Below are 24445 nucleotides of genomic sequence, written 5' to 3'. Positions count from 1 at the left end.
AGGTGGCAGTAAAATGTATTTATGGGAGTATCCTAGTAAGAGGGGCTGTATAGAAACGTAAGCCACACCTTTCAGATTTCTATTTGTGAAAACAAAAAAAGAAAACCATGCATCATTTCGCCTCAACCTCACAATTACACACCACTCTGTGTTGGTCTATCAAATAATTTCTGATAAAGCATATTAAAGTTAGTGGTTGTAATGTTACAAAACATACAGAAGCTAAAGGGGTGTTGATATTTTTGTTAGGCAATGGATGCTGAACGTGGATGGTTACTGGCTCAAGTTAACCCTGGACTATAAAAGACAAGAATGACAAAAATCTAAGCATTCTATGATGAATTTCCTTCTGCTAACTCAGCTTACATGAGCAAAGAGACAAAAAAGAGCTCAAACTGGACAGATGGCTGTCCTTCAGGAGTCCTAAAAGGTCAGATTAAACGTTATATACTGTAAGAATAAACAAACCCAATATATATATACATCATTTAAACAGTTTGGCCCAAACTCAATGACCTAATACTGATATCAATAAATAGAATAGTAAATTTTCATCTCAAGTCATTACTTAAACTAGAGAATGATTTCAGTGTGTGTATCTAGCTTTAGCTTGTGTAAAGAGGGGGATTTCACATGTTTTCATGTCTTCTGCTCGACTACAAATCTATACACGAACAGCCAGGATCAGAGCTAACTCCTATTTGGTTCACTGTTGTCATACAAAAATTATACCCGTTTTGCCTCCGCTTGATGATGGCACTCCAAAAGAAAAACAAAAGAAATAAAATAATCAGCAGTCTGCAGCATGAAAGAAAAGCGCAATAAAATGAAAGGTTACGGTTTAAAATACCCATTTTTATCTGGGCATGGAGACCATCGTCGTCTGTCGTTTCACCTGACAGATGTTTCATTCAGCATGAGAGACTGACATGCTGCTCTAAGTGGCAATAAATAAAAGCACAGGCTACAACTTGGAGCGTAAAGTGAGTAGGATACAGGTGGACAGAGAAAACAACTCCCTTTAGTGAGATGGCATGGCTTCACGTATGAATGGTTCCGCTATGATGGGATGGGGAAAGAAAAAGGAAAAAAAAGAAAAACGTTTGGAAGTTTGATGAACGTAAATAATCCGTTAAGAGTTGCCTTAAGTCTCATGCAAAATATTGGATGCCACAAGCATGCATTTACCTGGTACTGAGGTCTACCGCACGCTAGAACTGGAACAACATTCGTCTCCAACGCAAAATATCCAAATATATGATCTGTTTTTTTTACACTATTTACAGAGTGTAGCAGATAAAGTTAAAATAGATGACTTCTTTCGATCCATAACTAACTATTAATAATATACTCTGAAATGCGAAGTCTAACTTGAGTAATTTGAAACTGTTTCCTACTCTAAATTCAAATCAAATCCTCTTTCTGCAAGTTATATAGATAATAAATGAACACTATGTAACTAGAATTAGAACAAACCTTTCTGTGCAAGTCGATTGCAGCTATATGAGTGTAATACAAAATAATAACAATAAAATGTTTAAAAGTGTTTCAGTCAGACACACAGTAAGTACTCGTGTGGGAAAAAAAGGCCCGACCCCTTGAGTTTCTGTCCAATTTGTTGGGAGTTTCGTTCACTGGGAGTTGGGTGGTGTGGGAGTGGGGGGACGAGGAATTCCCAGTGTGTGGACGAGAAGAAGAAAGAAAAGAAGAAATGCACCGAAGGGAAAATACATGACTAATTTAAATCTGCCAGTGAAAACTGAATAGATAATCACTAGTGGAATGCTGGAAGGCACTGTTAGATATCATCTCTCTTCTCCGCAGCAGAACGGGCCAGCAAGTGATTGTGCATCTGTGTTGTGTGTGTATTCCTGTGTGTGTAGTGTTGATCCGAGGGGCGGTGAGTAAGGGGGGTGGTGGTGGTGTATAGGTGTAGCACGGGACCTGAGGATATCATGGCCTGGGAACCATTTCATTTTGCTGTGCCAGGCATGAGAGTTAATCTTCCAGGACAATCTCACTGGGAGCCATCTCTACAGAAACCAGCAGCCAACTCACCCATTTCTCAACTTCCTTTACTGAAACGGAACATAAATTACACAACATACAAAGCAAGTCTAAGGTCTTGTGTCTGATAGGTTATAAGGCCCATAAGAAGGCAAACAAAATGACATAGAACGATATTTATCTCTTTCATAGCACACTGTAGTGAGTAGTGAAGATATATAATGATATATCACATTGCACAATTGTCATACTGTATATGCACTGTCCATTGGGTGATATAATTCAAAACAAAAATGTACTTCTGACGTCAAAACATGATCACATAGTATGGACAGATGGTTGCCTTACATTCCAAGAGTAGAATTATGCCTTCATGATGAGAGTCGATGTTTTTTTTCCCCTCCTCAGATCCTCCCTTATCTGGAGGATCTTTAGATCCTCCAGGACTTTGCGACGAGGATCTCTCTCCCAAAACCAGCCGCAGGGACTTTGTTGATTAAACAAATCAATCTGATCAGGCCTCGATCCTTTGTAAATCACTAGGGATGCCGGAGCTAACTGCCAGAACACGGATCAGATCCGTAGGGCGACGTGACGAAGGGCGTGAGAAGAGAGGCGCAGTGGTGGGGGCGAAGCAAAATTTGAAGTGTTAAGAGATTAATGAATCTGTCGGGAGGGACGGTGCATGCTACAGATTAAATACACCTTTCCTTTTCCCTCCTCATGGTATCAGATCTTTTTTAAATCAGAACAGACCCAAATGTCCTTAACCAGTAGGCTGGTTGGGATTCCCACTAATTTTCCACACTGCAGCATTGCATATTTGTATCCCTTGTATTCAAATAAGAGCAGAAGAACTCAGACTGGATATATTTTACACTACAAAATCAACTCAAGAAGTCCGTTTTTTTCCTTTAGAGCAAGATGTCAGAAACAGATTTTTGGACCTTGGCTGATGCATCAACTTGACTTTTACTGCTCATTTCTGGAGGTAGGCTGTGCTCTTTCCAAACACCCAGTAAGCTGCCAGCACAGTGCTACAGGGGTGGTCTCTGGGGAGAGTAGTGGTAGTGGTAGTGGGGGGCTGTGACGCAAGGCAGGTGGACCATAATCTGCCTATCTCCCGCTCCCAGACGGCTCATCTGAGCGGGATGCGCTGAGCATCAGTGTGAGTCGATGTGAATACCCTGTCACGAGCAGTTGGCGGGAGGATGTAAATATTCTATTGATGTTCCGACTATTGATTTGTTCCCTGACCTGTCATATCATGGCCAATGGCAGGTTTCCAAAAGAATGAAACTCTTCCTCCGAGAACCACTGACTCACAGAAGCTGAGCAGGTGGATAGAGAGATAGAGAGGACAAGAGGAGTAGGGAGGGAAGACTTGAAGCCAGACATAAAAAAATGAAGAGGGTCTATCATAAGAACACTGTTAGAGAGAGATATGAATATGGATGGTTTTCAGATGCAGGCATCAGTGGAGCAGAGACAGCCTGATCCGTCTGGGATTATTGAGCTGGGCAGGTCCTGAACACACCAGATTCCCATGTTATCAATCGAACTCCCATTCAGAAGGATCGCAGCACAGCGAGATCTCATTCACACGAGGACCGACCCAGCTTAACCTTGCAGGGTTGCTTTTTCCAGATGATGATGATGATGGATTCAAAATGAAATCATTTAGTAATCGCAAGAACTCCAGAACATTCAGAAGGTGTGAATGTGCAGAATCTGAGGGAAATAGTTTGTGACAGCAGAGTCAGCTGGAGAAACTTGATGACTAAGAACGTTACTAACAAATAAGAATTGTTGTAAAGGTGTATTTTTTCTCAATTTTTAAATTCAAGTCTCAAAGTCCTCTTGGTGTTTCCGATCAAATGATATAATAACATTGGTCCTTAACTTCAAAGTCTCTTGTGTATTTGTGGTTTTTGTATTTTCTTCATCATGGGATGTTATCATCCAGTGTTTAGTGCTTCTAAGAAAAATAGCTGGTCCTTCAGAAGAGTCTAGGTTCCTCTATTTCTTAAATGGAGCTAATCTACTAAAATTCTGCCAGAAAGGCCCCTGGCCTCTTTTGGATTGACTGAATTCAAAAACCTCTCCTTGTGCCATGTCCTCCGTTACCTCATACTGCCCCGTGCTGAGGGGGTCCTGTGGGGGCGGGTATGAGGGGGGCGTGCACCTGTTTACACCTGGGAAGGCAGGTGCAAAAGAAAAAAAGCAAGGGGTTGAGGGGGGTAGAGATAGGGGTAAGGATGCAGTGCAGAGCACAAAGCAGAAGAGAGAAGAAGGGAGGTAGCAAAGAGGAAACATCATCAGTTTCTTGTATGAAACAGAAAAAACAACTAGAGATGCACTGAAAAATTATTTGGTGACCAGATTGTCCCGAAACGTAAAACATGGTTAGTGAAAACACCACTCAAACGCAACAAGGCTCTTTCCTGTGGACGCTGTTTTTGAGTGAAGAAGACTCAACCTATTTTCACTATCAGTGATGTGTTTAACGATGAAGTCAGAAAAAGCATATTTAAAAGGAAACTATTTTCCTTAATTGAGACATGTCATAGAAAATACAGGTCAGTGGTTGGTCCATTCAGGCTGCGAGAGAGCGAGATGTTCAGCAGATATTAGGAAAGCTAAACAGAGTAGAGCAAAGTATGTGTTTGATTCTTTTGAACATTGAGCTTCTGTTATAGAATATGCTGAATTTAGTTTTTTTTTGGTATCTTTATCTCAAAGTTGAGATAAGGATCTGTAATTTAGTTTATTTCCCGAAGCAGTGAAGGCAATCGTCCCCCTGCAGGCAGACACTAAACATCCCTGCTGACAATCAAACAAACCACCAGCCCATCTCAGACTGTTTCAGCACAAGCTGCACTTTATGTAAAAACTAAATACTACATGCCACATTTATGTTCTCTTTTTCTATAAGTGGTTTTAAATTTTGTGTCTATCTCTTACATGTGTATCTTTTGAGCTGGGTGTAAGCAAAAGTTTATTATGCTGACATAATGACAATAAAGAATCATGAATCTTTAGATATGCTTTTTCTAATTATAAAATGCAAAACTCTGTAATTATTTGCTTGTGCCTAAGGAATAAAAGTCAAACCCTGTTGAGCATTGACTGCTCTTCCATACAGTTGTGTGATGTAACCTCTGCTCCTAATATAATTACTTAATGACCAGCAGGAGAGCCGCAAAATATTATGCTCCTACATGTCCTCATATTCAAGATTCCTAACATTGTTTTCATGTCAAAATGTCACACTTTTCCAGATGTTAATTTCTTTTTGGGGCCAAGAAAGCCAAGAAATGTACATTTTAAAAATCTGTTGGCCCTTGGAGAGTAACTCCAAAATCCATTGTACTGAGGGCTGAAATATTAAACTCAAGCCAAATTAGAGATGAAATCAATGTAAAAAAAAAACACTAAATGTTTTTGAAATTCTGATTTTTGATTTAGGAAAGGAAACCTTTCCAAATCTTTACACACTCAGTTTTCACTACTTGTCCAGACTTAAAAAATATCGAAAGGATCTGTCATCTTTCCAGATTTTTCAAGACTGCACAGGAAGCCTGTATATAATAGTTCTTAAAGAGAAGTCTGAATCTGCTAAAATTGTTATCGACAGCTTCAAATTCGGAAATTGGCCACCACATTTTAACTGGTGCATCTCGAAGAACAACACAACATAAAGTCATGCTTCACACAGAAATCAGGCACACAGACAAACATGAGCCTCTAGTTATCATTCCTACACATTAATCATGAAATATGATACACTTTGATCATATGATGAAAGTTGAATTGGCAGAAAAGTAGAATTCAGCTGTAGCGATGACACAGTGGAGGACGGTGATGCTATTCAATCAAACTCTGAGGCAGCCCAACAAGAGAACTGACAGGTTCCACCTGAAATGATGAAGAAATCCGGCTTTTGAAGTCTGTTCTTCCAAGTTTGTCGTCTGCGCGTTTGTTTGAATAGCACCTTTTAATGCTTAGAACACACAAGTGGAGAAAGTAGAGCCAACAGAAAGCATTTTAATAGGCACTAATCTACAGTCTACAATGTCATTGACCTACAGTCTACAAGCATCACAGCTATGCTAGCAGAATAAGGAATCAGAATTTGAAGATGAAATATTTAAACGTTGCCATGGCATCTTTAAAAAAAAAACAAAGAGATGAGAAATGGTGTCTTCTGTTTTAGCAGTCAGAGAGGTTGGATCTATTTGTGTTAGTAGAGGCTGTTTATCTTGGATTGTCAAGATAATGCTTGTAAACAGATTGGACAGTGATTGCATGCTCCAGTGCCAACGTTATAAACACAACACCTTCCAATGCTGCTTAGCAGTTGCCATGGCATCTTATTGTGCTAGCTCTAAGGAGGAACTCTAATGCATATACCTTTATCATTTTCAAACCATGTCCATACAACATGGCCCTCTTTCTCAAGATGAAATCTATAAATGAATCTGAAATTCAAGAAAGTACTTCACCTTGTGCCAGCCACGTACACATACAGCACTTAGAAACACACAACATTTACTTCTCACAGACATCTACGGGGGGGATTCCTAGCGTCAGAGAGAACATTCCAGCTGTAGTTATTACTTCATCAATACCTTAATGGATGGTCATGCTTGTCTGGCAAGAACATCAGTAATGATAAATGTACAAACATCTAGCCTAGCAATATAAATGGCTAAATCTTAAAGGATGATGCCAGCGAGCGTGGGCATGTGGGTGCTCCTTCCTTTTGGAAATAAAATAGTTTGTTTGACATGTTCGTCTGCTACTGAGCTCATTGTCATATGTTTGTTATTTACCCCTGCCACAATGACATGGACAGAACGTGTAGCGCAGAAAATGTGAGGAAACCCTTTGCTGAAATCCTCACTCTGATTTGCCATGCTGTGTTGTTGCAATATTAAACAGCATGTATAGGCAAACAGAGGCTTAACAACCTTAGCTCAGTGAGAGAGAGAAACGCATCTGGAGTATTACTATTAACAGTTTCTAGACAAGTATGACACAAGACCCACATGTCCTGAAGACTGGGATCATCCTTCACATGTCATGCAAACAGCCCTCTGTCTTTTCATTGATGCTTAACGGCTGCTTTTTCAACCTGTATTAAATCGTTCTGACATATGGGCTGACTGACACCTAACTCTGACAAAAGATATTAGATATACAGCCCCCTCCATGATTATCAGCACCTCTGGTAAACATGTGGAAAAAGCCCTCAAATAAAATCATACTTCATTGCAGTATGGTAATCTCAAACTTTCACTTCAGTTATCAAGTGCGGGTAAAACAAAATCACACAGAATTATTGTTTTTAACAATTGACTGATGCCAAAATTATCAGTACCCCTGCTGTTAAAACGTTGCATAACCCCTTTTGCCAACAGAGCATCAATTAGCCTTTTTCCTATAATATTTCACAAGGTTAAAGTAAACAGAGAGAAGGATCTTTGACTGTTCCTCTCTGCAAAATCTGGATCCTGGGTCCTGTCATATGCTCTCTTCTCTTCTGCTCACCTCACTGGTTTTCTAGGACTGAGAAGGCTATGGAAGAAAGTCAATTTTGTGTGCTGTTAATCACTTCTCTGTTAATTTGGACAGATGTTTTAGATCAAGATCCTACGGAAGGTCACGATTACTGGTAGGGTCCACCAGGTTTTATTTAAAATGTCATGATATTTCAAATAGTTCATGATGCCATTAATTCTAACAACGTTCCCAAGGTCAGTGGAATAGAAACACAGATCCCCAACTGTACCTAACAGTGGGAACCATTTTTAAGTCCCACCTGGAGAGTTTTTTCTTTAAAAACTCAATCTTACTCTCATCTGACTAAATCCTGCAGGTTTTAGTTAGACTCAATAGTTTTGCAAATTTCCCATGTTTACATTTGTGTTGGTAGAACAGGAAAGGATTTTTTGCCAACCAATTGACGTGTGGATACTGTTAAATGGTTGCCTTAGAGACCTGGTGACCCCAAAACGCCACTCTTTGCTGCAGTTCTGTAACATTGAGCTTTGGGGTTTTTTTTTTTTAGTTTTCTTACCATCCTGCTCGATGTGCAGATATAAACAGCTCTGTTTGTCACAGATTCAGTTATTTTCAACTGTTAATTATTGCTATAAATGTTCTCTTTTCTTTCCCATTCGAAGACCGGCAAATAGGCTGTTGTGTCCCATTTAATTTACACCAAAGAGAAACAAGACGTTTTTGATTGCTAATCAAAAGTTCCTCTCTGATTAACTTAAAAATGTATAAACGTATGAATAAATTACAAAATTTCCCCAGTTACATTTAAATAATCAGAATTAAGAGTGCCACTAAACATCAAAATAAGATAAATGTATTTATAATAAAAGTTGGATTTTTCTAAGTGTGAGATTATGCTACTGCAATAAAGAGATGAATTAATTTTAAGTCTTTTTACACATCTTTACCATTGCTGCCAACAAGTGAGGAGGGCCCTGTAATACAACGAGTAAAAATGATCTCTTCACTGTTCTGGGTTACTTGGTCCAAGACTGGCCTATTTCCACTCAGAAAAAGGCATGTGTTAAACGGAGTGCAGAAAATAAAAAAGGAGAGCAGGTTATTAAAGAAATAGTAAACAGCGATGAGAAGACAGAGTAGATCAGTGAGAAAAACAAAACAAAAGGGAAAATCACCTGGTATCTTCTTGTTGCCTCACCTTTCTGTTTGGTCACCTTTCTCACTGTCATGGCTGCCTGTCGCTTCTGGTACTCAGAGATCTCGAAACCTAAACAACAGCGCAGGAATTTGGTCAGACATTCATGGAGAACCAGCCGATCACGTTGTTGCATGGTGTCTGTTTCAGAGGCGGAAGCAGCTAAGGTTAAAAGTTTAAGGTTTTGTTTATCAAATTAAGTTGCAGATAAGAAGAAAATCTTCTGCAATATTAATAACGGGTCTTTAATAATGAGTTATTTATCTCCTGGACAGAACCCAGCAAGTCAGAACTAATGCTGGTCTGTTGTATTATTATTATACAACAGACCTTTATCCTTTATTATCCTTTTATTGCAACTTTAAATTCAATGATTTCAGCTAAACTGGAAGCTATAGACCGTGTGTGATTACCAATTTTCTCGTCCTCTAGTACCATCTTCCTCTCTTCATGGAAGGCCCTGAGCCAGCGGATCTTCTCTTCTGGCTTTTTGGCCAGGAAGATGTGGATCTCCTCGCTGTCTTTGTTGAACAATTTGAAAGCATTCTTAACGCTGACATTAAAGTCGTCGTCCCGGCCGTCTATAGCATCCCGGACTTCATAGCGATCCATGTCGATGCGGCCCTTGTAGTACAGGATGTCCCGACGTATCAGGTCCTGGTGAGGAGGGAAAGGAGGATTTCTGTAACAGTGTGTGTCTGCGTGCAGAGTAAACTGGTCAACAAGTACTTCTCCTTTAGCATCCTAAACGTGTGTCCTGTATACAGCAAATCATAATAATGTATAACTAATAATAACCCTAGTTTAGCACATTTTGTCATGCTACTACCACATACCTTCAAAGGATTTTATATGACGGACTAACATGAATTAATGTTAAGCGAAAGTAAAGGTACATATGATTTTACAAATAAAAATGGGAAAAGTGTGGTATCAGTTTCTACTCAGCTTCCCTGAGTCAAAACTTTGTTGAACCATTCTTCCTAATTTTTTTGTGGTATGTCTCAGTTGCATAACTAGGCTAAGGTGGGTGATGGATTCTTTTACAATTTTTTAATATTGGATTATACTTTTCTAGAGAAAAATTATCACAAAAAAACAATCTCTTCTAGAGCCGGTGCCTCAATATCCTTAAAAAGGATTTAATTAATCAACATAGAAAATACACGTAGATCTTGTTTTGATTAGTATAAGATGGGATGAGGAGGTAGAAGAGTACTTGCAACAGGCTTCTATTCTGATACACCCTAAGGCCTGGTAGGATCCCTGGCACATATTGTACTGAGGACGCTGGATATTAAATAATCAGAAAATAGACTGGAATTCATAATTTGGAACATACTGAGGCTGAATCCACCCAATGAGGATAAGAACGGTTACATAAAGACCCAACAAAATACCGAGGTTAAGTTTGAATGCCGGAGAGTCTCGAACTATGGGGACCGAAGGGTGGAAAAACAGATGGACGACATATCTATTTTCCTTTTCAGTTTTTCTATGTGTCTGCGCTGTGATGAAACTGTTGTTCCTCTGCTTCTGTTAATGCAGTGATATGGCCCCTGTGTGTGTATGTGTATGTCTGTCCATCTGCGTCTCCATCTCTGCGAGTGTATCGAGTCCAGCCGAGCGTAAACATTCGTTTGACAGGAAGAATAACAGCCCAAGTGCATTAGAGCCCAAACGACCACAGCTCCATTTTGTGGAATGCGCTTAGGATTTGAATGCATCTTCCCAGCGGACTAGTGTCTCACGCAGCGTTATGTAATCTATTTTCAACTCCTCACTAAGGTTGTATGAAGTCAGACTGTGTTCGAGCTTCACCTCTTAACCAGTCATGTGATTCCCAAACTCGCTGGAGCACAAACTGGGGATTTATGTTTTTGCAGTTAGGTTGTTTAGACCCTTTAAAACATAGAAACAAAAGGAAGATGAAATAAACAAAAAAAAAAAAAAAAATGAAGGCAGATAGAGCTTACCTTCTTACAGAGCACCAGCTGGTGATCAAAGAGGAAGAAGACCCGCTGCTGGCTGCGTCCATACGGCTGATAGATCCATGACAACTCCCCGGTGTAGATAAGCTCAGAGCTCCTGTCTAAGATATCATCTCCCTAGATACAATCACAGAAAAACTTAACTAATTAATGGACACTTGTACTTACTATACTTATAGCCAATTTACTAATTATAGCTACATTTGCTCAGCCATTGGGAGCAGTTATGTAATGTTTTTTGTGGCTCTGAGGGACCTTTCATAATTCTGAGACATTAAACATATTAAACAAATATTTAATGTCTCAGACTGTAATAACATGGGAAGAATAAATGCATTAATTAATCTTCTGATTTTGTCTTAAATCAGTAGCGTCTAGTGATTTACTGTTATTGAAAACTAGTTCTTTAAGATATTTTTAGGTTATTTCCCCATATTACTTTGTGCACTTCCTGTGGTACAATGCAGCAGTTACTGCAACACCCTTAGGTAGTCATGGACCAGTTAGAAGTATCAAGATATACGAAGTATTCAAAAAATTTTACAGTGTGAAAACATTAAAATGTTCGATCAAATTGTTTCTTTGGTTTAAAGCCACTTAATGTGATGCCAGGAAAATTGCTGGAGCAATCAAAGGTGTCACCAGCTTTATCAAGCATAGTATGATGCAGCTCTGTCCCTTCCAGTTAGCTCAAAGAAAGTAACTACCTTTTTCCCTCGATTACAAGAAAGACTAATTTCCATTTGCAAAAAAAACATGGACAGCAAAGGACAGCTAAGTCAGGTTCTGTGCAATAGTTCCCGTACCTGTACTAGACAGACGTCATATTGCAGTACACTTGTAGAAAAGTGAGCAAATCCTTGGAGCTGTGAAAGGCGAATAGTTTGTCGTATGGCCACAGGCTGCTCTTATAGTCTCTGCTTCCTGCTTGAAAATCATTACTGCATGCGTGTTGCTAAACGACAGAGCATGACTGTGCTGCACCCCAGCTGAGCGATGCGCAGAACACAACGCAATGCCATACATGTCACCGTGTACTGTCTGATGACCAAATCGGACAGAAAATATGCATACAAAACAGATGCTTGTGTGATTTTTACCAGATCACTGTGAGCTGATCACACCAACTTACGGAGGTCAGTCAGTCATTTCTACCGCTTATTCCATAGTGGGTCTCGGGGAGCTGGTGCCTATCACCAGCAGTCTATGGGCAGGAGGCAGGGTACATCCTGGACAAGCCACCAGTCCATCGCAGGGCAACACACAAACAACCATGCACACACACTCATTCATACACCTAAGGGCAATTTAGAGTGACCAATTAACCTAACAGGCATGTCTTTGGACTGTGGGAGGAAGCTGGAGTACCCAGTGAGAACCCATGCATGCACAGGGAGAACATGCAAACTCCATGCAGAAAGACCCCCGGCTGGGAATCGAACCCCAGGACCTTCTTGCTGCAAGGCAACAGTGCTACCAACTGCGCCACCGTGCAGCCCGCTTACAGAAGCGTGTAGCTTTTTTTTTATTGATTATAATATGGGAGTTGTCTTACTGGCTGCCACACTGCTTTCCAACCAGAGCAGATTGTACATGAAGCATTCATTGTTTGTTACCGCCAGCTGAATCAGCCAAAACTCAACCAGAATATTCTCCTTGCTTCCTTCTCCTCCTCATTATCGGTGCTTATATGGGCCCAGGCTTTTCTTTCACAGATTCCCACAGGCTGTGTTCAGACTGCTACTTGTAGCAGCAAGGAACTTCGAGGTGTTAGTCCTTTACCCTATATTACTTTGCGCATTTCCTGTGCTAAAGCACAGCAATTACTCCAACACACATCAGTCCTCAATGACAATAGACCTGTTGCCCACATCATGAAGGTCCTAGACAGACTGATTTGCTTTGTCAGAAACTCCAGAAGACTCAGGTGGAGGCCTCAACAATCTCCTGGATCAAAGACTACCTGACAAAAAGACCACAGTTTGTGAGACTGAAGGGTTGTGAGTCTAACCAGGTAGTCAGCAGCACAGGAGCACCACAGGGGACTGTACTCTCACCATTCCTTTTCATTCTGTACACCTCAGACTTCCAGTACAAGACAGACTCCTGTCATCTGCAGAAATACTCGGATGATTATGCAGTCGTGGGTGGATCAGAGATGGACAAGAAGCTGAGTACAGGATGGTGGTGGACCGCTTTGTGGCATGGTGTGGAAACAATCATCTCATTTTGAACGTGAGTAAAATAAAGGAGATGATTGTAGATTTTAAGAGAAACAGGAATAAGTCAAAAACAATTTCTATCATGGGGGAAGAAGTGGAGGTGGTGGAGGAGTATAAATACCTCGGTGTTCACCTGGACAACAGACTAGAGTGGAGATGCAACTGTGAAGCCATCTACAAGAAGGGACAGAGCAGACTGTACTTCTTGAGGAAGCTTAGGTCCTTTGGTGTTTTCAGCAAGATGCTGCATATCTTCTATAAGTCTGATGTGGAGAGTGTGATCTCTTCTGCCATCATCTGCTGGGGAAGCAGCATCAGAGCCAGGGACTTAAAAAAGCTCAACAAGCTGATAAAAAAGGCTGGTTCTGTTCTGGGGACTCCTCTGGAACCTCTGGAGATCATTGTGGAAAGAAGGATTCTTCATAAAATGAAGAACATTATGGAGAACCTTGAGCATCCTCTTCATCAGACTGTTGTATAACAACAGTGTCTTCAGTCAGAGGCTTCTTCAGATCTTCTGTAAGACGGACCGCTAGAGCAGATCCTTTCTGCCCACAGCCATCAGCAACTACAACGGCTCTTTAAAGAAACCTTCATAGTATGAGCTGCAACAACATTTAAGTTCCCTTTGGGATTAATAAATCAGATTTGAATTGAATTGAATCTCCAGCCTAAACCCTAGAAGAAAGCCCAGAACCAGCTGCATCCTGTGTAAAATCAGACGGACAGTGTTGTTTGGTCTTTGCTATTTTAAGTCAATAAAACTGCCTGTTTAGCTGCCTGACTACCCGTTAGGCTTTCACAACTTGCAGGATTTATTTGCTTTTCTAAAATCTCAGTGTGATATGACATCTTACTACTATAGGTAAGTTAAGTGATAATAACTTCACGCCCTATTTCACAATATCAGAACGATCCCTTTATGTTAATGCTGATGAGCTATGACCATCAGCTTCCATTGTTGGAAAATGTTTATTTTACTGGTTTCTATTTGTGTTTAAGTTAATTTAATTTATTTGGAACTGGAAATTTAATTTAATTTAATGTTTACCAAACACTTCTTTGTATGGTATTTGGATATTTGTTTGTTTGTTATAAGCATTTCTGAAATTGATTTATTTATTTACTGTTGTTTGTCATTGTCTGAAATCATTGTCTGAAATAAATAAATAAATCATCAAATCACCATCATTTACGATAAGCAGCAGACTGAAGACTAGTTACCTGAGAAGATAGCCCTACTAATTAACCAACTAATATCAGCTAATGATACTAGTGTTAGTACAGCAAAAAGTTATAATAATAATAATGTAATAACATTATTAGAACTGTAATAATCAATATATTATACTGTTTTTGCAGTCACGTTAATACTTGTTGATTTTCTAAATATGATCTGAACAATAAATGTTTTACATTTCTCTTTAAATCCATGTATAAATACTGTGATGCCATGGTACTTTTGCTCATGGCTCTCATACTGTGTGAAACACTTAAGATGAAATATTCCTAGTCAGATTTGTTTACCTGTTTTGTTGTACCTTCGTCTCCGGTAAAATTAAAAATACATATAGTACAGACCAAAGGTTTGGACACACCTTCTCATTCAAAGAGTTTTCTTTATTTTCATGACTATGAATATTGTAGCTTCACACTGAAGGCATCAAAACTATGAATTAACACGTGGAATTATATACTGAACAAAAAGGTGTGAAACAACTGAAAATATGTCTTATATTCTAGGTTCTTCAAAGTAGCCACCTTTTGCTTAGATTACTGCTCCGCACACTCTTGGTATTCTGTTGATGAGCTTCAAGAGGTAGTCACCTGAAATGGTTTTCCAACAGTCTTGAAGGAGTTCCCAGAGATGCTTAGCACTTGTTGGCCCTTTTGCCTTCACTCTGCGGTCCAGCTCACCCCAAACCATCTCGATTTGGTTCAGGTCCGGTGACTGTGGAGGCCAGGTCATCTGGCGCAGCACCCCATCACTCTCCTTCTTGGTCAAATAGCCCTTACACAGCCTGGAGGTGTGTTTGGGGTCATTGTCCTGTTGAAAAATAAATGATGGTCCAACTAAACGCAAACCGGATGGAATAGCATGCCGCTGCAAGATGCTGTGGTAGCCATGCTGGTTCAGTATGCCTTCAATTTTGAATAAATCCCCAACAGTGTCACCAGCAAAGCACCCACAAACCATCACACCTCCTCCTCCATGCTTCACGGTGGGAACCAGGCATGTAGAGTCCATCCGTTCACCTCTTCTGCGCCGCACAAAGAAACGGTGGTTGGAACCAAAGATCTCAAAGTTGGACTCATCAGACCAAAGCACAGATTTCCACTGGTCTAATGTCCATTCCTTGTGTTCTTTAGCCCAAACAAGTCTCTTCTGCTTGTTGCCTGTCCTCAGCAGTGGTTTCCTAGCAGCTATTTTACCATGAAGGCCTGATTCACACAGTCTCCTCTTAACAGTTGTTCTACAGATGTGTCTGCTGCTAGAACTCTGTGTGGCATTGACCTGTTCTCTAATCTGAGCTGCTGTTAACCTGCGATTTCTGAGGCTGGTGACTCGGATGAACTTATCGTCCGCAGCAGAGGTGACTCTTGGTCTTCCTTTCCTGGGGCGGTCCTCATGAGAGCCAGTTTCTTTGTAGCGCTTGATGGTTTTTGCGACTTGACTTGGGGACACTTTCAAAGTTTTCCCAATTGTTCGGACTGACTGACCTTCATTTCTTAAAGTAATGATGGCCACTCGTGTTTCTTTACTTAGCTGCTATTTTCTTGCCATAATACAAATTCTAACAGTTTATTCAGTAGGACTATCAGCTGTGTCCTGCACAACACAACTGATGGTCCCAACCCCATTTATAAGGCTTGAAATCCTTATTAAACCTGACAGGACACACCTGTGAAGTGAAAATCATTTCAGGTGACTACCTCTTGAAGATCATCAACAGAATACCAAGAGTGTGTGGAGCAGTAATCAAAGCAAAAGGTGGCGCCTTTGAAGAACCTAGAATATAAGACATATTTTCAGTTGTTTCACACTTTTTTGTTCAGTATATAAGTCCACATGTGTTAATTCATAGTTTTGATGCCTTCAGTGTGAAGCTACAATATTCATAGTCATGAAAATAAAGACAACACTTTGAATGAGAAGGTGTGTCCAAACCTTTGGTCTGTACTGTATGTATTTTTAATTTTACCGGAGACGAAGGTACAACAAAACAGGTAAACAAATCTGACTAGGAAAACCTTTTTCACGGTGTACATACCTCCCAGTCGAGAACTGAGGCTTGCCACTGGGCGATCTTGTCGATGTTCTCCAGCCTCCTTTTCCTCTCATTGATCTGCTGAGTGACGTTTCGCATTACGGCCAAGGCAGCTGCCACGTATCGATAGTCGCTACAGACACAAGGTATACGTAATTACTCGGGAGTGTTAAAGGGTTGTAGTTATAGCTCTTGGAGTTCGGCCACTCAAAGATATATTATGCTGCATTAGTGAGGGATACAGAGAAGCCTATTAAAGGCAGTGGTGATAAACTCAACTAAGTAAGTGGGGTAAGTCCATTGAAATACAGTCAAATTAACACACAGCCATTTAATTTCATTCAGCTGTCTCTTTAATCACAGTAAGGTCTGACAGCATCTATGCAAACTGAGCTGGATTTATCCCTCTGGCTAAGACGTGCTACAGATCCAATCCTCACTTTGGAAGATAACGTGTGTGTGTGTGTGTGTGTTTGTGTCACAGTGTTGTGTGAACAAATGAGACAGGCACAGGCCTATATCTGGCAGATTCTCCACAGCTCACAAACAGTGAAACACTGTGATCTGGCAGGCTTTTCTGGCAGAGCTGGCACCAGTCCCTCTCTGGATGAGGATGCTTGGTTTGTGAATGACCTGGAGCTGGCGGAGACATGCTGAATCACTTGCATAGGGTTTATGTGGCCTCACTTGGATGACTTTGCACATCTGGATCCTCACGTATGCATTTGGGTGTGAGAGTGCATGTGCAAATGTTTACATTGTCCATCCAGCTCCTGCACTGCGCATGGAGATTGTGAAAAACTGCAGCACGTACTAGAGAAATCTGGTATTTATGTACAGTTTTTAGCAAATTGCTCCTGGAAAGCGCCATCAAAACAAAATGAAGATTGCGATTTTCCAGTCTGGATGCATATTGGTGGCTCTACATCTGTTTCAGTTCAAGCATGGAAAATTACTGCTTCAGTAGAATAAACTCAACACCTGCAGGACATACATTGTAGCAAGGTGCATCTGGGAATGCAATGATGCATCAGTACAAGTTCTAACATCATGGAATAACTCTAAAGCAGATAATACCTGTGGTCTTGTGCAGTATATTTCAGAAGTTCGGCCAACTGTAGGGGATATTTGCAGATTTTCTGGACAGGGGTAAGCAAGAAGCCGTCTATAGCGATGTCAATCATTTGCTGGAGGAGGCGACAAGCCTCGAAGAAGTGCTGATACCTGCCATCCCTCATCAGTTTGCTTAACTCCATACAGGCATCCAAGTGGTTGTTGCAGTATTCTGAATAGATCCAGAATCCATCTTGCTGCAATGTAAAGGAGGGGACATTTATCATCAGAGGAGATGAAAGACTGTAAACTCGGTTAAGTGTACAGCTGGACTACAGGTATGTACATAAAAGAATCTGGATCTTTAACCTCAGGATAATGTCGTACTTTTATCTTTAACTGTCAGCCGGTTCCCTTAATTACTTCGAAAACTTTAATATTACCTGACCTTTCTTAGATAGTTTAGCTCAAATTGCGAACACCCCCAAAACTATTAGTTGTAGCTAGACAGGCATCTAGAAATCTGATGGTAACCAGGATGATTTTATACTTGACCAGACCTGATAAGTGAATGTACCTTACCCAAGATCTACTATGTTTGGCTGACTGTAACACCCTTCGGTGTGGACACTGCTAGTAAAGGAGGCTCAGTTAGCTGTTGTCACAACTGGTACATTCAGGGGAAGTACAGCAGGTGTAAGAGGCTTCCAGAAAGGAAGAGGTATTTTCTACAGACACATATTGATTCATATTGTTACTTTTAAACAGGGGATACATGTCAGTAGAAAACATGAAGCTAACTATTACAGCCAAGCTGTTCTGTTTTGAGTAGCCAAGGACTCATGCTAGTAATAGTAATCACTTTAACTGTGCCAATAGCTGATATAGGATACTAAAGACAGTTTAAAATGTCAACTCTGTCATCTTTTTGTCTTTGTTTTAAAGTAGTAGTAAAATCTTGTTTAAGATTGTTACAGCAATAGTTCTCTCAGGCATGGAGTGACGTTGCCTCTGTTCCTAAATAAAAAAAACTCCTAAATGACAGATAGGTCACTTATAGCTGTGGGTAAACCTTCTTGCCAGATGTCTAGAGAGAATTCAGGCATGCAGGATGTCCTCACTTGAGGCGCACAGCATTCACTACAGTTCCTATTTTAAACAGTGCTTGTCTCTCCAGATCAAATATCCCCATATTCAGCAACTGACACCCAGATAATCAATAGAGGAAGTGCATTCCTGATACAAAGTTTAACGGTATACGTTTTACTATTTAGCCGTTTTCAGAAGACTGTAACGTTTTGGAATAATGATTCCCTCTGTGTTTATATTCTGCTGTGCATATGCTTGTAAAAATCAACATGTTTTCAGACTTTAACCAGCTGCTCTTTCTGTTTAGTCAGGGTCACCGCGCTGTGTGTTGAACAGCTAAACCGTCAGGATATAAGGACATAAAAAGCATGTATAAACCAAGAATGAGGCTACTGTGTAGTTACATGACTGACATTTACTATCTTGTAGGAAAAGAATGGATATCTTGTGATAAGGTGCACTTTACATTTGTTTGTGTTCAAAACCAAAAGAAAAAAAACAAAACATTAATGATTAGACCAGTATTGTAACGGACTAAATGACATATGTTAAATTTTTTTTTAAAGATATTTTATGCTGCTGGTGGCCTTTATTTTCAATAATCACACAGAAATGGGTGAAAACATCCAGAATCTGAAAGTCCAGGATCAAACCTCGGACGGCTGCATTGAGGAACATTAGCCACCACACACTGCTGATAATCACTGTATCTGTAGGTTGTTAGCGATGCAGAGAGACAGCTCTGTAATGCTGGAGTGTTTTAAAAAAAAACAACAATTTTTTTATTTTATTAAACAAACTGTATTAAAACAGTTAAATATTCAACTTACACAGAAAGGAGCACAAATTGCTGTTATTTACAGTTCTTAAAGAGCAGCCATAATCAGCTAAAATCTGCAACAGCAGGCCAAAGGGTTACATAATCAGTGACTAAAAAGTATACCCAAAAATGTTCATCCTCTCTTCCTTTTACTGTAAACAAAAAACAAAATACTCACATGTTCTAAAAAGCACGGTCCGATTTCGGAGAGGTGCGGTTCCTCTGTGTTGTACTGCTTCTCCAGATCTCTAACAAAGCCCATCTGAAAGCGGTAGATGTCCTCGATGTTTCCAAAAATGACCTTCAGCTGGTCGTCATTAAACATGTCCACACGCTTCCTACACTGGCGCAAGTAACCCTGCAAAGACAAAAAAAACAAATGGCACGCCACTACTGTGAGGCTTGTTTCTTTTTTAAAGGATGACACTTTTAAAAATGAGGTTCACATATTTGCCACTCAGGATTGCGTGAAGGGATCGTGACATGGCTGCTAGTGTTTAATTAAAGGTCATGATGCTTTAACATTTAGTGAAAATATCAAGATGTCAAGTAGTCCAAATAATCATAGTCAGTGATTTCATTTCTCTCTATTAGGTAAGCAGGCTTCTGATATGTATTTTCAAGCTAAAAAACTCTTTACATTGCAACACTTATGCAGAGTGTTTCCACTGGCAGTAAGTCCAGAGGTGAAAAGGTGAAATTTATGCATAATTGCAACTATTTTTAAACATTACGCATCATCCACAGAACAAACAAAGGGCATACAGAGGATTAGGCCCAGATGATTAGATAACCCAGAAATGTGCATGAGAAACCACCCAAAGTCAAATGGGTCTATTTATCTGCTTTATCTGCTGCTATGACCTCACACAGAAGCTGCTGCAGCTGCTACTGGCTCTTGAGAAAAAAAAATCAAGCCTGAATTAACTTGGATTTATCTTAGTCTGTCTCAATACTCATGTAGTATTATAGTTATTGTTAATAAAACCACAATCAAAAGAGAGAAAGTAATAATAAAGCTTTACAAGAGAGGTTTAGTTCAAGCTACAAGGCAGGTTTTTCTGTAAAATCAATCAATCAATCAATCAATCAATCAATCAATGGTGTAAAACAATATTGATTAAGATAAAAACTTAAACACAAGGTTCCACAAATACACGCCCCTGGTGACATTTGTATTTTTCTTGTTTTTTTCCACTTTATTTGCCTTTTTTAAAACCAGTTTCCTTCTTGAAAGTTTTGACTTGTATTCCAAAGGGCTCCAGCAAAACATTGGAGCCCTTTGGGAAAGAAGAAGATTTGGCACCAATAAAACACATGGGAACGCTTTGTAAAGAAGAGCTGGGAAAACTGGAATGGACCTCTATGTCAAAATCTGCCAAAAGTCACTGTCTGCCATAGTTTTTCCTAATGCAGCAGAATTAATTGTTTGTTTTCTTCAGATCACTTCAAATCAACTTAATTGTTTTGTAAAATTCTGCACTAAAAACCCATACTTGATTCCCTGGCTGTGTTTTTATTGTTAGTTTACCTTTGTTGGTGAAAAAATACACCACAGGATAGTATCTTTAAATTATGTGACTGGCTGGTAAAGAATGTGGTGAGATTTTAAGGTTTTAATCAGATTTTGATATCGATAACACTAGAAAGGCCTTTTAGAGGAGTTAGGAATTAACAAAAAAAAAAAGGTTGAATTTTAGGGTAAAATGTAACTTTAAACCCCCAGCAGAAGATAAGTTTGTTATAGGCAGCCAAAACTACAGAGTATAACTCACATCCCTCTGACAAGAAGAGCCTTATCTCTGGACTGTTTTTTAATCCAAAGATAAAATATGATAATCGGATAAAGGTGTGAATGTGGGAGTGTTACTGATTTTTAATAGATCCTTGTGTAGCATGGAAAAGCCTGCTCTACATCTCACACCTGCTTTTGTTTATTCAGCTTCTTACAGTTTACTACATCTGCTGCTCTTACTAGTGCTATTAAGGAAGCGCAAGGTGCATTAATGTTTGTGTTGCTGGATGTGTGCATGTGTTCAGTACCTCACAGATGTCCTTGAGGTGTTTAATGTAGTGTCTCTCTGTGCTCATGATCTCATTGATGACGTTAGCCCTCATTTGGTCTCTGTTTTGAAGGGGTGAGCCCAGACACAGGCAGTCATTGGTGGGATCCAGGTGCCCGTTCTGCACCTCGCTGGTCCCCTCGGCCAGCTCTGCTGCACCGTCCTCCTGGTTCACCCACAGCTGAGGACAAATACATTCACACACAGAGCCACTTCATAAGAGCTCATGAGCACTCTTAGGTTTGATGCATTAATCTGATGGAAAAGGTTTCACTCAACATATTTATACAGCACGCTACATACCTATTAGCACAACAAGATATGTAAAAAGTCTTAAAATAAATTTATCTTTTATTGCAGTAGCATAATCTCACATGTAAAGAAATACCCAATCTGTTTTTTTTTTTATGAAAACACAATTATTGGCACCTCTGCTGTCAGTACTTTGTCAATAGGACATCACCTACTTCTATCTTATTACATTAATCAAGGTTGGGACATACAGAAAGAGCGATTCTATGACCATTCATATTTGTACAGTCTCTCCAAATCCAGAGTTCTGGGTCTTCACTTATGCTCACTTCTCTTCAGCTCAACCCCACAGGTTTTTAATAGGATTCAGGGTTTGGGACTGAGATGCCCTTGGAAGAAGGCTGGTTTTGTGTCTGATGTGTTCTTTGTTCATCTGTCCATGGGTTTTGCATGATTATCCTACTGAAACCCATTTACAGTTTTCGTGCCGACCACACCAGATTTTTCTTTAAAATCTCCTGATATTTTAAAGATAGCAAGTTTCCCTGGGCCTTCAGAAAAGAAACAGGCTGATAGGATCCTCCACCATAGTTAACAGTGGGAGTGAGGTGCTGTATAAGTGTTCATTATATGTCTTATTCTCAAAAAGCCCAATCTTAGTCTGACCAAAGCATATGATTCCAGCTAAAGTCCCAGTAGAGTTTAGCAATATGTTTTCTGATTGTAATGTATGACAGAACAGATTTTTTCCTTGAACGGCTACCAAACAACAGGTTGGCAGGAAGAAGGCATTTAATTAATACCACATTTTGTTTTGCCTCCCTTACAATCCTCCTCACTTGTAACAAGATAAATATAGGTCTTTGTTTAGTCTGAGTCGTCAGTTCTAGTTGTTTTAAACTTTTTTAATTTTTGCTCTAAACGTAGATATGCTCAAGTTTAGGAGAGAAGCCATTTTCTGGTGGTCCTCTTCTGACTTATGAAGATCAGCATCAATTTACCTTGTTTGAAAGGAATGTTTTCTTGTATTTCTGATGTTGAACAGTGGCTAACATAAACAGGGCTCTGTGCCTCGCAATTTTTACACCCCAGATAAATTAAGTCATGGACTGCAAACTAAAAGTATCCTGACACTCTGATTCATAAGTAGTTACTCACCTTTATATTACAGAAACAGCTTTTTTTCAGGATGTTATGTTTGTTCCCTATAGGTTATATATGCTCAAAAATATATTTTTTTGCAGTGTGAGATTATGTTACTGAAGTAAATGGTGAGGTTAATAAAATAATTTTTACACAGTGTTATCAAGTGTGTAGGACACTGTGTATGATCAGCATTATTGAGTGTCAGTATTACACAGTTATTGCAATTTACATTCACACATTTACTAAATATGAACATCAATGCACACACACACACACACACACACACACACACACACAAACACACACACAATACATAAACTAATTCCACTTCTTTTCGAGAGTTTCACAAACTTTGCACGATAAAAAGATTCATAGGGACATGCTGCCAATCATACTTTAGATGATAAAAAGTTTCTTTCTAAAAAAAAGATATTCTGAGGAGATTTTAAGCTCAACTTCAGACCTGTGAGCTACTTACAAAACCTTTTTTATTAAAGCAATGCACAATTCCCTCACAAAATCATGCAGTCTCCAAATGCACTCTTCACTCACACAGATCCACATATAAAGCTTGTTCCAGATGCTCATATAAGGGGTCAAGTGAGCGTGGTTTGATTTGCCCAGCAGCCAACACCTGATGACACACAGTTTGCCAAGAGTACATCAAAGAACTGACGTCTAGAATGCCAAACACAGGATGGAAAATGCAGCGCCACAGACAAGCAGAGTGACGGGTGGTTGAGCACTGACGAGAACTGGTAGAGCAGCAGTAAGACTTAGTAGTCTGAGTCAATAGTAAAAAAAGGTATTGAGGAAAATGATTCATATTTGATGTAAAGATACCCATAAGTATTAAAAATCATACTAAAATGAAATTATTTTACATGAATATGTTAGAATATGTAGAATTTTACTCTAGGCCAGTAAGAGGGCATTTCACACAGTCTTTACTTTTGACTCATCAGTGGTGCCTCTCTGTTGACCCCGTCGAGGAATGATGTGATAACGCCATGGGTACATTGATGTCTGGTAATGTCGAAGGAACGTTGCGTGGACAGACTGGAGCGGGCGGGTGAGCGGGCAGGCTGGATGGGTAGATGGAAGCTGGGAAAAACGCACCTTTGACGTGGTGTTTTGGAACCGTGGAGTTGCTATGGGGTTGATATAGAAAACCTGTTTTGTTTGGGGCTGAGGAGGGTGGGGTTCCACCTTGGAGAGAGAGAATGACAGAACAGAGAGATACTGTTTGGTTGACAGTCACTCAGCCTGTCTTTCCTGCCCTCTCAGGAGTGAATATGGAAGAGTGGACAAGTGGGAATGGGCATGAGAAGAGTGTGGACGGGAGGTGGTCTACATTGGAACCTACAGTAAAGTTACTAACTTACCTACATACTTCTTCACTGGGTTAAATAATGCCTATATATATACAATGAGATGCCTTACAAAAGTATTCTATTCCACTGTACTATTTTGTAACGTTACAACCACAAACTTTGATTTGTTTACATAGGATTTAATATGATAGACTGACACAGAGATACAAGATTCACAGGTCCATTGGGGTTCTAGCTCTATGGTTAACTCAGTCATCTCTGAACTGCTTCTCTGCCCATGCTGAGGAAAAGCATCACCAAAGGGTGATACTGCCACAACCATGCTTCACAGTTAGAATAATGTGCAATGTTAGCTGATGATACAACGCAATGTGTTTTGCAAGTATGCCAAGTTTTGGTCTCATCTGAAGCTGTGTCACCTACTAGATTGTGGGAAACGTTTACATGAACTTTTAACTTTCTTTCAACATCAGCTTTT

At 39.8% G+C, this 24445-nt stretch overlaps 1 protein-coding gene across 6 annotated transcripts in view; it reads right to left on the bottom strand.

The window, feature by feature from the left end:
- Nucleotides 1-2057: 2057 nt before the first annotated feature.
- LOC124860539 (rho guanine nucleotide exchange factor 9) overlaps nt 2058-24445 on the bottom strand; it is a 62606-nt gene continuing 40218 nt past the window's right edge. For 5 of the 6 annotated variants that reach the window (XM_047353927.1, XM_047353930.1, XM_047353933.1 and 2 more), the window contains 9 exons: nt 23753-23842; nt 21216-21416; nt 19351-19530; nt 17288-17520; nt 16214-16343; nt 10705-10836; nt 9142-9385; nt 8732-8800; nt 2058-4202 (listed from right to left, as the gene is read on the bottom strand). In XM_047353927.1, coding sequence (XP_047209883.1) covers nt 4027-4202; nt 8732-8800; nt 9142-9385; nt 10705-10836; nt 16214-16343; nt 17288-17520; nt 19351-19530; nt 21216-21416; nt 23753-23842 — 1455 coding nt within the window. In that variant the 3' untranslated portion in view covers nt 2058-4026. The remainder of the gene's footprint in view (nt 4203-8731; nt 8801-9141; nt 9386-10704; nt 10837-16213; nt 16344-17287; nt 17521-19350; nt 19531-21215; nt 21417-23752; nt 23843-24445) is intronic. The other variant, XM_047353928.1, reaches the window with a different exon arrangement.

This window comes from Girardinichthys multiradiatus, chromosome 23 (assembly GCF_021462225.1).
Source record: "Girardinichthys multiradiatus isolate DD_20200921_A chromosome 23, DD_fGirMul_XY1, whole genome shotgun sequence".
Lineage (NCBI taxonomy): Eukaryota > Metazoa > Chordata > Actinopteri > Cyprinodontiformes > Goodeidae > Girardinichthys > Girardinichthys multiradiatus.
This window is presented reverse-complemented; position numbering and strand designations above follow the sequence as displayed.